At 38.6% G+C, this 13,807-nt stretch overlaps 2 protein-coding genes across 10 annotated transcripts in view; one reads left to right on the forward strand and one right to left on the reverse strand.

Moving 5' to 3' along the window:
* LOC127511094 (guanylate-binding protein 1-like) overlaps window positions 1-13,807 on the reverse strand; it is a 290,795-nt gene that overhangs the window by 262,523 nt on the left and 14,465 nt on the right. The window lies entirely within an intron of this gene.
* The window catches only part of LOC127511100 (tripartite motif-containing protein 16-like), a 123,778-nt gene that overhangs the window by 81,890 nt on the left and 28,081 nt on the right, over window positions 1-13,807 (forward strand). Inside the window, exons 2-6 of one of the 2 annotated variants that reach the window (XM_051891617.1) lie at window positions 735-830; window positions 917-1,150; window positions 2,087-2,246; window positions 2,400-2,447; window positions 4,569-6,421. The exons of the other annotated variant lie outside the window; for it this stretch is intronic. Coding sequence (XP_051747577.1) covers window positions 735-830; window positions 917-1,150; window positions 2,087-2,246; window positions 2,400-2,447; window positions 4,569-5,098 — 1,068 coding nt within the window. The 3' untranslated portion in view covers window positions 5,099-6,421. Of the gene's footprint in view, window positions 1-734; window positions 831-916; window positions 1,151-2,086; window positions 2,247-2,399; window positions 2,448-4,568; window positions 6,422-13,807 lie in introns of those variants that run through there. 2 annotated transcript variants of the gene reach the window in all.

Here is a 13,807-nt window from a genome sequence, read left to right on the forward strand (position 1 = left end):
GTGTCCTCCTCAGCAATTAAACGCTAGAATGAGACGGTCTAGTAAGTGTGCATGGCTGCGTCATAAATGTTTCTGCCCCCACAGTCACGTCACAAAAATATTATTAAAACTTAATTTTGGAAAAATACTTTATTACAATTCTTTATAATAACTGGGTTTTTATTAACGCAACACAGTGAATGACGGCTGTCTTCGGTCTCCCAGTGGCTCACATTATTGGAAGTTTAGTGTTAAGTGAGTAATTTACAGAAAAACAAAAGATAACATCTATGCTTTCATCTCTGAAAACTTTATTTTTGTCTTACATTTCATAATAAACTCCAACAAGCTCAGTACCGACTCGTTTTCTGTCCGTTTCTTTTCATGAATTGGAATGTGTGCAAAGGATTGTAGGTGATTTAAGGCTGCGAAGGATACATCCGATGCATCCTTCTAAAAATGCTGAATGAAGGACTCGAAACGAAGGCTGCCTTCCAAGGATACTTCAAATTGAGAAGGCCTTCAGCAATGTCTGATGATGTGGCAGCCGAGATATGCAGGCTTCACAGGATGCAGCCTTAAGTTTGAGAAACACCCATAAATAATATGGTGGCATGTTTAGTGAACTATCAATAAATAAACTAGGCATTGTTGCTCTTTAATCCCTCAGTCTCAGCACTTCACTGATACTGGATTCATATCTGTTTACCTGATGATTTATGTGATGTTTCTCCTGTCATTGGTTTGTCCTTTAGCACCAGCTGAAGGAGACGCAGAGGTCGTTCCAGCAGAGGATCCAGCAGAGAGAGAAAGATCTTCAGCAGCTGAGAGAGGCTGTGGAGTCTCATAAGGTGAGTCTGGAGAAGAAGAGAAGTTTGAGAAGTCTCAGTCAGGACTCACTGAAGCCACTGTGTGATTGTGATGTGTGTCCTAACAGCGCTCTGCACAGACAGCAGTGGAGGACAGTGAGAGGATCTTCACTGAGATCATCCGCTCCATTGAGAGAAGCCGCTCTGAGGCCACACAGCGGATCAGAGATCAGGAAAAGACTGCAGTGAGTCGAGCTGAAGGACGACTGGAGCGACTGGAGCAGGAGATCAATGATCTGAGGAGGAGAGATGCTGAGCTGGAGCAGCTTTCACACACACAGGATCACATCCATTTCCTGCAGGTAACAGAGATCTAGAAGAACAGGATCATAGTGGACTTGAGCAAGAGACTCACAGAGAAACATTTCATGAGAGCAGAATGAGCCGTTGACTGAAGTGTTGATCTGTGTGTTCGGTTATTATATAATCATCAGTCAGACTCTCATCTGATCTTCTTCTTTTGAGAGAGACGCACTTACAAATGCAGTTCAGCTCTGGAAATCTCTTAGGAAACATTTTTCTGAAAGATATATTGAGCTTCCAGACAAACAGCTCAAAACTTCACTAATATTTAAACTTTTTTTTTTTATAACAATGTGAAATCAATGAACTTGATGGTTCCAGTTTCACCCAAATAGATTTCCCATCATCTCAATCTTTGACTACAAATTTTGAGTAATGTTTACAAAAATCAGATAATCTTCAAACCTAATAAAATCTTTTATAATAATTTTCAGTAACACATTAATGAATTTGACAGTGAAGTCCTCAAACAGGAAGTGAGGCTGTATATTAGCATCGCTTCAGTGTATTTAAACCACAAAACCTGACCTTGTGATCGTGTCCTAAGAGTCCTTGTGAATTTCAGAGCCACTAACTGTTCAAAAGTTATAAATAATGGTCAGTCTACTTGTTGCCTTTGAACTGCTTTTCCTGATCAAATCTACTCAGTCCTGCCATGTGACTCCATTGATGCTCTTGATCTGTTACATTCATGTTATTACAGATGTTTGATAATTAAGTGTTTTACTAGAAAGTTCACATATAGTGTAAGTGTCAAATGCTAGAACTTATAGCTCTAACATGATATAATGAATATGAGAAGAATGAAGCTGATGCTGTGAAAGTGCTGGATTGAGGAGTTACTAAAGATCAACAAGAGCTGCTCAAATCTGACAGTAGTGCAGGTTATTGGCTGAAGTGTGGAGGTGATGAGCTTTGATTTCTGTTTTCTGTAGAGTTTCCAGTCTCTCTCAGCTCCTCCTGAATCTACAGATGTAAATGACGATCTCTTCAGTTCTCTCTCCTCTTTTGATGTTGTGAGAGAATCTGTCCGTCAGCTGAAAGACAAACTGGAGGATTTCTGCAAAGAGGAGCTGAAGAAGATCTCTGACAGAGGTAAAGTCCTGGAGATTCATCTGCTCTCAGAAATGATCCTCCATCATCTCATATCATGTAGAAGATCATATTAGAAATGTCTTAGGAACGGATGCAGGGATCATTTTCTCTTGACATGATAATCACACTCTTCATGTCTGTTGATTTTCACAGTCACTTTCACCAACTTTGTTCCCAGGACCAGGAACGACTTCCTACAATGTAAGTCACTAAGAAAACAAGCAGAAAAACTCAGTGAGTGTGTTCATATTCTTCCTGTAGAAGGAGAAAGAAAACATGACAGAAGAGTTTTAGAGTTGATCATGTAAATGATGATTTGCACAGGATATCTGGTAAAGGCAAGCTCACACTACAGGACTATGAGACTACATGAATCGCCATGGTGTTTACACTATACAACAAGTTTCCTTGTCGTCTGTCATCTTCTTGTCTTAACAGTGCTCATACTACACAACACAACGCGATAAGGTGCACAAACACTATTACATAGTCGTTCAAGCATTCAAGCATATATGGCCTTAAATTAAAAGCAAGCAAATAACTACATTGAAACAGGTAAATAGCGATATCAACATCAAAATACAAAACAGGATGTTTGCTAACATTTGATTCTGAATGAGTTTGATAGCGTGCTGCACAGCTAACGTGGCTAAAGCTACACACTGTTGGAGAGACTCGATAAGAATGAAGATGCGTTTATGAATCATACAGACTGCAAGTGTTTTTGGGTTAAAAATGAAAATAACGACATGGCTCTGGTCTCTGTGAATGCAGTAAGAAACACTCCAGGACCAGTGATACTGGCACACCGTTGTCACTTGCGAAAACAAAATGGTGGCGCTGTGGGTGGAAACATACAGATTAAAGGGCGGTAATATTATAATAAGATCCCCTTCCTACGTCACAAGAGAAGTGAAACTTGAACGGCTCGATTTTTCACATGCTTGCAGAGAAAGGCTTACCAAAACAAAGATACTGGGTTGATCTTTTTCACGTTTTCTGGTTTGGCACCAGAGACCCGATTATAGCACTTAAACACGGAAAAAGTCTGATTTTCATGATATGTCCCTTTTTAAAACATGCTAGCAATGCAATGATACGTATTAGCAAACACCCAGCAACACCCTAGCAACCGCCCTGAGAACCTTAGCAACCACAGAGCAACACCCTAGTAACCACCCAGAATGCCCTAGCAACCACATATGAACCACTCAGAGTACCCTAGCAACCACATAGCAGCACCTAAGCAACCACCCAGAATGCCCTAGCAACCCCATAGCAACCACTCAGAGTACCCTAGCAACCACATAGCAGCACCTAAGCAACCATCAAGAATACCCTAGCAACGCATAGAAACATCCTAGCAACCACCCAGAATGCCCTAGCAACCGCATAGCAACACCGTAGCAACATTCTGAGTATCCTAGCAACCACATAGCAATAACCTAGCATTCACCCTGAGTACCTTAGCAACCACTCAGAGTACCCTAGCAACCACACAGCAGCACCTTAGCAACCATCCAGAATATCCTTGCAACCGCATAGAAACACCCAGCAACTACACTGAGTACCTTAGTAACTGCATAGCAACCGCATAGCGACACCTTAGCAACCATTCTGAGTATCCTAGCAACCATAAAGCAATAACCCAGCATTCACCCCGAGTACCTTAGCAACCACTCAGAATACCCTAGCAACCACACAGCACCACCTTAGCAACCATCAAGAATATCCTAGCAACCGCATAGAAACACCCAGCAACTACACCAAGTACCTTAGTAACTGCATAGAAACCGCATAGCAACCATTCTGAGTATCCTAGCAACCACATAGCAACAACCTAGCATTTATGCCGAGTACCATAGCAACACCTTAGCAACCATCCAGAATATCCTAGCAACCACATAGCAACACCCAGCAACTGCACAGAGTACCTTAGAAACTGCATAGGAACACCCTAGCAACCACCCAGAATGCTCTGGCTTTTAAAACTACAAAACTAAAACAAATTTTTTCAAACTTACAAGCCAACTTATAGTTTGTCTACACACTTTTTTTTATCTAGTTACACTCATTGTTGAATCAACTTAAAGGATCCTCACTGAATTAAAGTATCAGTTTCTCTTAAAAAGAATCATATTGACCCCAAACATTTGAATGGAGTAAATATAATAATAGGCCTAATTATAATAAACACAATAATAACCAACATTAATATTCAGGGAAGGCATTTAGAAAATGTTGGATAATGATAATGATGATTTGTACAGGATATCAGACAGATTCATAATTCCTGATTGTGATGTGTTTTATCTCCATCAGATTCCCATCAGCTCAATCTGGATCTGAACACAGTGAATAAACACCTCCGTCTGTCTGAGGGGGACAGAGTGATTACTTACACTAACACAGTCCAGCCGTATCCTGATCATCCAGACAGATTTGATGATGTGTGGCAGGTGTTGTGTAGAGAGAGTGTGTGTGGACGCTGTTACTGGGAGATTGAGTGGAGTGGTGATGTGTTTGGTGTGTTTATATCAGTGTCATATAAGAGCATCAGCAGGAAGGGAGGGGGTAATGAGTGTTGGTTTGGATCTAATGATCAGTCCTGGAGTTTGATCTGCACTCCCTCCAGTTACTCATTCAGACACAATAACATACAGACTGTTCTCCCAGTAAAGCCCATCAGCAGTAGAATAGGAGTGTATGTGGATCACAGTGCAGGAACTCTGTCCTTCTACAGCGTCTCTGGAGACACAATGAGCCTCATCCACACAGTCCAGACCACATTCACTCAACCGCTCTATCCTGGGTTTAGTGTTTATTATGGATCATCAGTGAAACTGTGTTGATGAATCAGAATAGACTGTAAAGAGGCTCTACCCTTATGGAACAAAAATATATGGGAATATACTGCAAAATGTAATGCGATATATTACATAATACATTTCCATATATGGGAAACTAGTGCTTATATTTTTCAACATACTGCAATAGGCATTGACCATGTATTATAAATGAAGACAAAAATAGCGTTACATTCATAAAGTTTTATCCTTTATTGTGTACAAATATTGCACATACATGTTCCCATATAAATGTGAATGTATTGTACACATATATACACACATTCACAGAATGAGTTACAATCAGCGGTTACAACAGACTTCTAGTTCCCAGCATGCTTTGCTTCTGACTGTTAAAGGAGAGTAAATGTTAAAATTAAGTGCTATTTCATGTGTTTTGCTCAATATTGATATATCTGTTAGTGTTTAAAGTTGTATTATTTTGGAATTTAAAAGGTTTTCTGGTATGTGTGAGTTATTGGGGTTATCATTGTGTTGAAGAGTAGAGCCTGTGGTTAGGCTGATGATTGGCTGAACACCATTAAGACTATAATAACTTTACTTAAAAAGCAATGGCTGTGCATGTTATAGCACAGTGACAGTCTGTTTGATAGAAACTTTAGTACGTGCAGGTGTGCTTTTGTTAACTAACTTGAAAATATTAAACATTTAAAATGTAAATAATTATAAAATATAAGAAATGTTTTACCATATATGTGTTTATACTGCATGAGTAAATATATCTGCAATATATTATGCATGCAGTACCATATCTGATCACATATAAATCTATATATTATGAAGTATATTACTGAATATAAAATTACATACATTATGATATATTAGTAAATATATTATCACATATTTTTCAATATAAGAAAAGCGGCAATTCCTTATGTATTATTCAAACTTTTTAGATTTTTACTTTGAATGCATTGTTTCCCAAAGGTTTGAATCAGGAAATTGATTATAGTTTATTTTATTGAAAACAATTTTTATATATATATATATATATATATATATATATATATATATATATATATATATATATATATGAATACTAATGTGAAGCTTGTATTTGTATTTGTTTTTGTTTTGTTTTTAAGTCTGTGTATGTATATGTAACCTGAAAACTGATTTAAAGCTTGTTCCATTGAGTTTGTTTTCTTTAGTTTGATTCATTGAACTTTTTCCTCGCCTCTTTCTCCCATAATCCTATTAGGAAACGATCTCTCAGTTAGTGGAGCCGCAGTGTGAGATTGTTACTCTTGTTATCTGATGAAGGCTGAAACGTCATGTCTTTTAATTAATAAAGTTTGAGCTCTGTAAGAGTGAGTGTTGCACCTTTGTTCAGCTCAAAAGAAACCTCCTCTTTTATTGGTAGAGCACCTTTTTTTTAATATTTGTTACGTAATTGTATTTTTTCCACATTTATTTATGTATATATGTATTTATGTCTCTGTATGCTAATGAGGAGGGCGTGTGTAATGGCTTCCTTTGATCTAAAGCCACTTCCATACAGCCTGTTTGAGCAAGATTTGAAATTTATTGTAGCAAAAAAGTGAAAACTTAAAAACTGTGATTGCAAAGTAAGCAGTATAGTGTAGTGCAGATCAAAAAATATCTCCCTTGCCACTACCATTACCACATCACTTCCTGTTTAAAATGGCTGCCTACAGAAAAATCCCAAAATTGGTGCAATTTATTCCCTTTAAAATGGAAGTACAGAAATATAGTAAAGACATCGGCTGCGTTCGGAACCGCATACTTCCCTACTATATAGTAGGCAAAAAGCAGTTAGGCGAACGAATCATAAAAGAGCAGGCGAATTACCTGGGTGATGATCTAATTCTCGCGAGATTCGGATGTGCGTCTACTTAAAGTGCGTTCGAATGTGCCTACTTATCTACTACATAGTAGGAGAAAACAGTATGTGAAAGGAGTAGTATGTCCGAAACCTCAGTGAAGAGTAAGCGAGAAGTTTCCGGATGGCCTACTGCTTCCGCATAGATGAACCACTCATCGTCGGCAAAGAATATACACTAACAAGAAGCGACAGTCAATAGAACGTTCCATTGAAACACCGGCGCCCAGCAGCAGCCCTGCGTTTCCGCCATTTTGGGGTGAAAGCGAGTCGGCAGTCCACTAGTTTCTATGGCAATATTAGCTGTTTTGTTAAAAAAAAAAAGTACATTAAAGCTGAAATCCAACCTGAATGAGGACAACACAGAATAACATACAATCACTAGTGATCATCAAATCCTTTTAACAGTTTATTTTACACACTTTGTGTTTAAGTCTTCCACTTTTTTTCACAAAACCTTTGCTCTCTAGAAACCCAGTCAGTTTGTGTTGAAATTCTTTAAAAGGCTTATAAACACTGAATTAATACCAACATATGAAATTAAATTAAGGACATGCATCAGAAAAATTGGGAATGTTGGACAATATATGAATATAACAGCTTGATTTTGCAGTGTTGTCTAATGTCCGTTGAAGTAAAAGTGTCCAAAAGTGTATATAGCCTATTTCAATTCAGACCTAGATATTATTACTATTACTCCACTAGGTCTGAAATATATTGTTTGCTGCAAACATGATGATCTTAAATGTATTAATTATTAATTTACTATTAATAAATGTGTTGCATAAAATGGAAATACTCAGTAAAGTAGGCTAACTACGTTACCTCAGATGGATGAATGGTTGGATTCCACAACTGGTAAAATAAAATATATATAACAAGACATTACAACATTTACTGTAGGTGCCATAAAATTTACTGGTGACTTAATTTAAAAAAACTGTTCTATTGCGCTTCTGATTTGGCAGTGAAATTTGCCGATTTTGGGTGCGTAAGATGTGAAGGATACGATGGTCCAGTTAGTATTTTCACCCCATAATGGCGGCCGCGCTACCGGAGCGCCATCTAGTGGCTGTTACCCAAAAAGTATCAAAGTGTCGCCTCTTGGGTTCTAAGCTCTTTGTTGTCAGATACTTTTTTATCCCATCTTTCCCAGGAGGCAACGGGAAAGGATGCCCCATAATCAAACTCGGAGGAGAAAAGTGACGCGGGTGTTTGTGAATGTGAGTAAACACGGTTTCTTGTGTTAAAATCGCATTTGTTGAACTACTGTAGAGTAAACTGTTGGAGGTGTAAAGACGCTATAGTATAGTTGTGATTTTACTGTAAAAACATGTTTTATTGTGTACAGCTAACAGGAGAGCTTCAGGAAGCACACATAAGTGGATTTACATAAATTGTAAACTATATACATCATAAAGTCGCTTACTAAACGTTTATTTAACATCTGACAGGAAAATTATCGATAAGTATTGCAGATGATGAGCACATCACTTTTCTGATTCTTGATGTCTGTACATTTGCTGCAGAGCTTTTGTGGTGGAGCAGGACCTGCAAGGAACGGTGATGGCGGCATTTGTGGGGAAAAAAGGGAAAACCTGAAACAAAAATATGAAGTAAGATAATTTTATTACTTCTAATACAGAAATCAAATGACTTTGTGCTGTTAAAATGATTGCAGTTGTATTATGTTTGTGCATTTTTGTAGGATGTGAAATGTCCTCAGACTGGTGTGAGCACTGAGAGCCACAGCAGATCCTGGAAATGGTGTAGAGCCATGGATGAGACCCTCCATCACTCCTCCTGCCCTTACTGCCTCATCTGGACTGATGTTGCTGTGGTCTCTTCATCCTCAGTGAGCCCAGAGCCAGCGAGAGCATGTAGAAAAAGACCAAAAGATTGAGGATGTGATTTTGGTCAAGTTTGTTCTGCTGGTTTCTGTTCATTCAATGGAGCTTCAAAAGCATCATCAAATAATGTCATGAATCTTCTGGAAGTCAGGCTCCATTGACTAATATTGTATGAACAGAAACCAGCAGGACAAACTTGACCAAAATCACATTTTGTGTTAAACAATCAAACACAGGGATTGAACAGCGTGAAGGTGCGTAAATAATGACTGAATTTATATGTTTGGGTGAACTAACCCTTTATGCCCCCAAATAGAAATTGTATGAAATGTATGTATGCATTTATATTATAGTAGTACTTTGAAAAAGTAAACTTTAAGAAATAAGCAGCTTTAATTAGCGTTTGTGCCCAAAAAAGGATTTACAAAAATCACATTTACATTTGTACATTTGGCAGATGTTTTTATCCAAAGTGACTTACAGTGCTCTTATTACAGGGATGATCCCGCTGGAATAACCTGGAGTAAAGTGTCTTGATCAAGGACACGCTGGTGGAGACGCTGCGGAGATCGAACCAGCAACCTTCTGCTGACCAGCTCAGTGGTTTAGCTCACTACACCACAAAAGTAATGAAGCTACAACAGAAATTAGGATGTAATTGTAAAAAATATTAAATTAAATATGGCAAGAAACAGAATGCTGACATGAATTTCAAAACGTTTAAATCTGTTTAAATGTTTTACAGGTAGTCATGCTGATGGAGAGCACACAAATGTTTGCAACAGACACAGCAGCAGCCAGATTGTCCCGCACATCTTATTCCACTCTTGGTTCAGGGGTCCATCATCATCATCTTCCTCATCCTCTGGATCAACAATGTCAACATTGAGAAGAGCAGCAGTGAGGGACATGATGGCAAAGACAGGTGAAGGTGTTCACGGTGGTCAGCTGCTTCATCAAAATAAAGCTGCAGAATTGGCACAGCTGTGTTGAGATGGCAGCAGGACTGTAAATAGGTGATTGTTAGAACAATAAGTTTAAATAAAGCTTTGTTTCATGTGTTGTTGAGTTGTATATGTATTTATTTATTGTGATGGTTACTTTTATTCATTCTTTTACTTATTTATTCACATTTCTTATTGTTGCCAGTAAATAAAATATAATTATTCTATTAATTCATGCATTAATTCATTGCTTGACTGTAAATTTAGATGTATTCACATCAGCTGTATTTGTCTAGTGTGTATTCATGCATAGCTATGTCATATGACAAAACATTACAGTTGCTTGTTTTACTAAAACAAATAATTTTCAGTAAAAAAAAAGTAATATAATTAAGTATTGGTCAGCATTTATCATTATTATTGTGTGTAAGTGTTGGGGTGGGCTAGCAATGCAATTCATTCTGGGGTAATCTTAATTTTTAAGTAGTTTATACTTAAATATTTAGAGTATAAAATCAACAGTCTTCTGCCCGACGCTGAGGAAAACCGCACTAGGAAAGGTTGTGGAGTTACTGATGCTATGAGGTGTTAGTACACCTGTCACTCGTATCTTTTTTTTGATTAATCGCGGAACATGATCAGGGTATGTACCATGATTGTATCTTTATCGATGAACAATAATAATGATTAAAAAAACATAAATATCATGGGTATTATATACACAGAAAAAAAGCAAAAAGCATTCACACCAGACGCGAATGAAGCGTTATGCTGCGTTCACACCGAATGCGTCTGGGGCGTCTGATTTACATGTTAAGTCAATGTAAACGCGCGTCTAGACGTCCTGCGGTGCGAATCGGCCGTTGACGCACGAATTGAGCGTTCACGCGTCTGACGCCCTAGACGCCCGAGTTGAAAAATCTGAACTTTGGCGAAAATTCGCGCCGCGTTAACCAATCAGGAGCTTGCTCTAGTAGTGACGTGACGTAGCGAGCTGAGGCAGAAATCCGAAGCAACATTGGAGGACAAAATCATCGTCGCTGTACATCTTCATACTTTTATAGAAACAGGAAAAAAATAGGATCTTGCTTGAAAGAAAGTGAGTGAGGGGGTCAGACAATCTGGTAAGTTATAAAAAACGGTCTTTACTCAATTTGAGCTATATATATACATATTGAGCCTACAAGCTAGCTAAAGCTGGCAAATTGATCTTATTCGCTGTAATTTACTATTTTCCCGCTGACGAGTTGTTTATTCAGAAGAAGTGTGCAGAAAGAAGTGGAAGAGTCTGGGACACATAAAGGAGCGGGAGATCCCCTCTCATGACGCAAATTTGCGTCTGTTGTGAAGTAAATTTCACGCGCGAATGAAGCGAGTAAACTCAAAATGTTCAAGCGTCCAACTAGATGCATCTGACGCCTGATTTGCGTTCGGTGTGAACGCAGCTTTAAGCGCAAGTGATTTATATGTTAAGTCAATGCAAAGACGCGAATAGAGCGTTTCGGGCGTTTGACGTGCGTAACACGTGATGCGAATCGTGCGAGTTGAAAAATCTGAACTTTGGCGAAAATTCGCGCCGCGTTAACCAATCAGGAGCTTGCTCTAGTAGTGACGTGATTACGACGTAGCGAGAGGAGGCAGAAATCCGAAACAACAATGGAGGTCAAAATCATCGTCGCTGTATGATACATCTTCATACTTTTATAGAAACAGGAATAAAAAGGATCTTGCTTGGAAGAAAGTGAGTGAGGGGGTCGGACAATCTGGTAAGTTGTAAAAAACGCTCTTTACTCAATTTGAGCTATATATATGTATATGTATATACATATTGAGACTACAAGCTAGCTAAAGCCGGCAAATTGAGCTTTGTAAAGTATTGGTTATACTACAATCACAAAATACATGGGCAGCTGTTTCTTCAACAAGACCACAAAATAAGCAAGTTTAATCAATATCAAGATATTTACAGATAGATGAATTAAACCTGTCACTCATATCTTTTAAGTTGTTGCACTTGTGATAATGCCAACATGGCAAATGATGTCCGGATCGCATTCATACTCAACGAGATTTGGCTATATAGTACCTACTCTTTTAGCGCTCGTTAAGTAAGTACTTACTGAAATTAAAAACCTACTCAGTGAGTATGCGGTTTCGAACGCAGCCATAGAGGAACAACATTAGTAACTCTATGGCTTCTACAGCGTGTTTTACCCGGGTGTGCCTCATATGTCCTGAAAAGTGAAGCTACGGGCTCTTTGATCGCCCCCTGTTGGCTGGATGCAGTACAGGTCATAAACCTCGCCCTTTCCATGCAAGTGAACTATCCCTTCATTAAAAAACCCACCATTACAGATCCCCCACCCAAAACTACTTACTTGTTTCTCAATTTAACGTTACCCAACTTCAAACTATACTGCGCCAATAGCTATGACTTATTTGAATAACACTTTCATCTTCTTACCAACCATAAACCATGTCATCAACACAGCCACACACATAAGTCGTAGCACCCCTAGTGGTGAGGCGTATTTAATAACTAACCTCCATGCAAGCATAAATAACATTAATTTTGATTTTATGTATTTATACACATACTGTCTATAGCAATGACTGCAAAGTGCAACTTGGAAGTTGTGTCAGGTATATGCTGCGCAGCTGAGGAATAGAAGTACTAAAGATTCTACACTCAAAAGACCACAGCAGAGACAGTGATAGTGTTGGAAGACTATAGAGTCACCCTCGGGGTGAGGCTCTGTGTCGGACCAGCATACACCTGAGAAGGACGGTGTGAGTGTACAGATGCTACAGACCTGTGTGCTTATGTGTGATTGAGGTAGTGATAGTAGCTTCTTGACGGGACAGCGTCACCTTACTTCGGGAAGGGAATTACCTCGAAGTATTGGAAATATATTAGAAGTATTCGAGAAGGGAATTACCTTGAGATACTGTAATATTATATTGTATTATATTCAGGATGGGAATTACCCTGAAGGTACTGTAGTACTGTATTGGTATTGTAGTATTGTATTGTATTATATTCGGGATGGGAATTACCCCAAAGGTACTGTAGTATTGTATTGGTACTGTAGTATTGTATTTATTATATTGACAACTGGAGGTTGTTCGAATTGTCAGTGGTGAAGTCAGATTAGTATTGGGAATTTCCATGACAGAGGCAATGTAGAAAACGACCACACCCAGAAACACACAGGCAGAATGACATCTTTAAAAAGACGTAGTGTTTTTTTAGAGATAAAAAGCTCTTTCAGATGTGCTGAAGAGCACAGGGATGACTGCAGACAGCTGAGGCAGGAAGTTCTCTCTCTTAGGACGATCTCCGCTGCAAACACCGTCAACTCCGCTGCAACTCACAGCCGGATCTGTCTTACAGTGATCTGGGCCTGAGGAAACTGCTTGTGTCCGTTTTCAGTGTGTGGACCAGTTTTGGCCTGGGGACCAAACACGAAAGCTGATTGGCTGCAATATAAGTTGCATGTTGGTCTCATTTGTAGTTGTAATAGAGCGAATTATATTTGGACTAGCAAAAGAAAGAACTAAACCATGGAATCAAAAAAATATATATATCTAAAGCACTGCAGGAGCATTTCAATGAGCATTATAGCTAGCGTTACATGGACACAAGAAAATTAAGACCTGTTTAAAATTATTTTAGACCTAGATCACAATACTAAAGCAAATGTAAGACTAATTTTTTTAGACCTCTTAAGGCCCCCGTGGAAACCCTGACTATATTTTGAACACCACAACACTGAGGTCTCTTTCAGTTGGTTCCCTTTCTGGTTCACTTTAAGTGAACTGGGTTTGGTTCTTTTCAAACAAACTATATGTGAAAACACGAGTCCTCTTTAAAATAACTCAATTCAGACTCCTTTAATTGGAAGTGAACCAAAAGTTCTGTTTGCGTTCACACTGTCCCTGTCCCTGAAAGAGGATTTGGATCCTTTTTTGGTCCACTAAAGTAGGAATGTAGTCTCAGACCTCTTTGTGTTCATACTGTTGCTTTTTAGAACAGTCCGGTTCAGTGTTCACGCCC

The sequence above is a fragment of the Ctenopharyngodon idella genome, chromosome 4, assembly GCF_019924925.1.
Source record: "Ctenopharyngodon idella isolate HZGC_01 chromosome 4, HZGC01, whole genome shotgun sequence".
NCBI classification, from domain to species: Eukaryota; Metazoa; Chordata; class Actinopteri; order Cypriniformes; family Xenocyprididae; genus Ctenopharyngodon; species Ctenopharyngodon idella.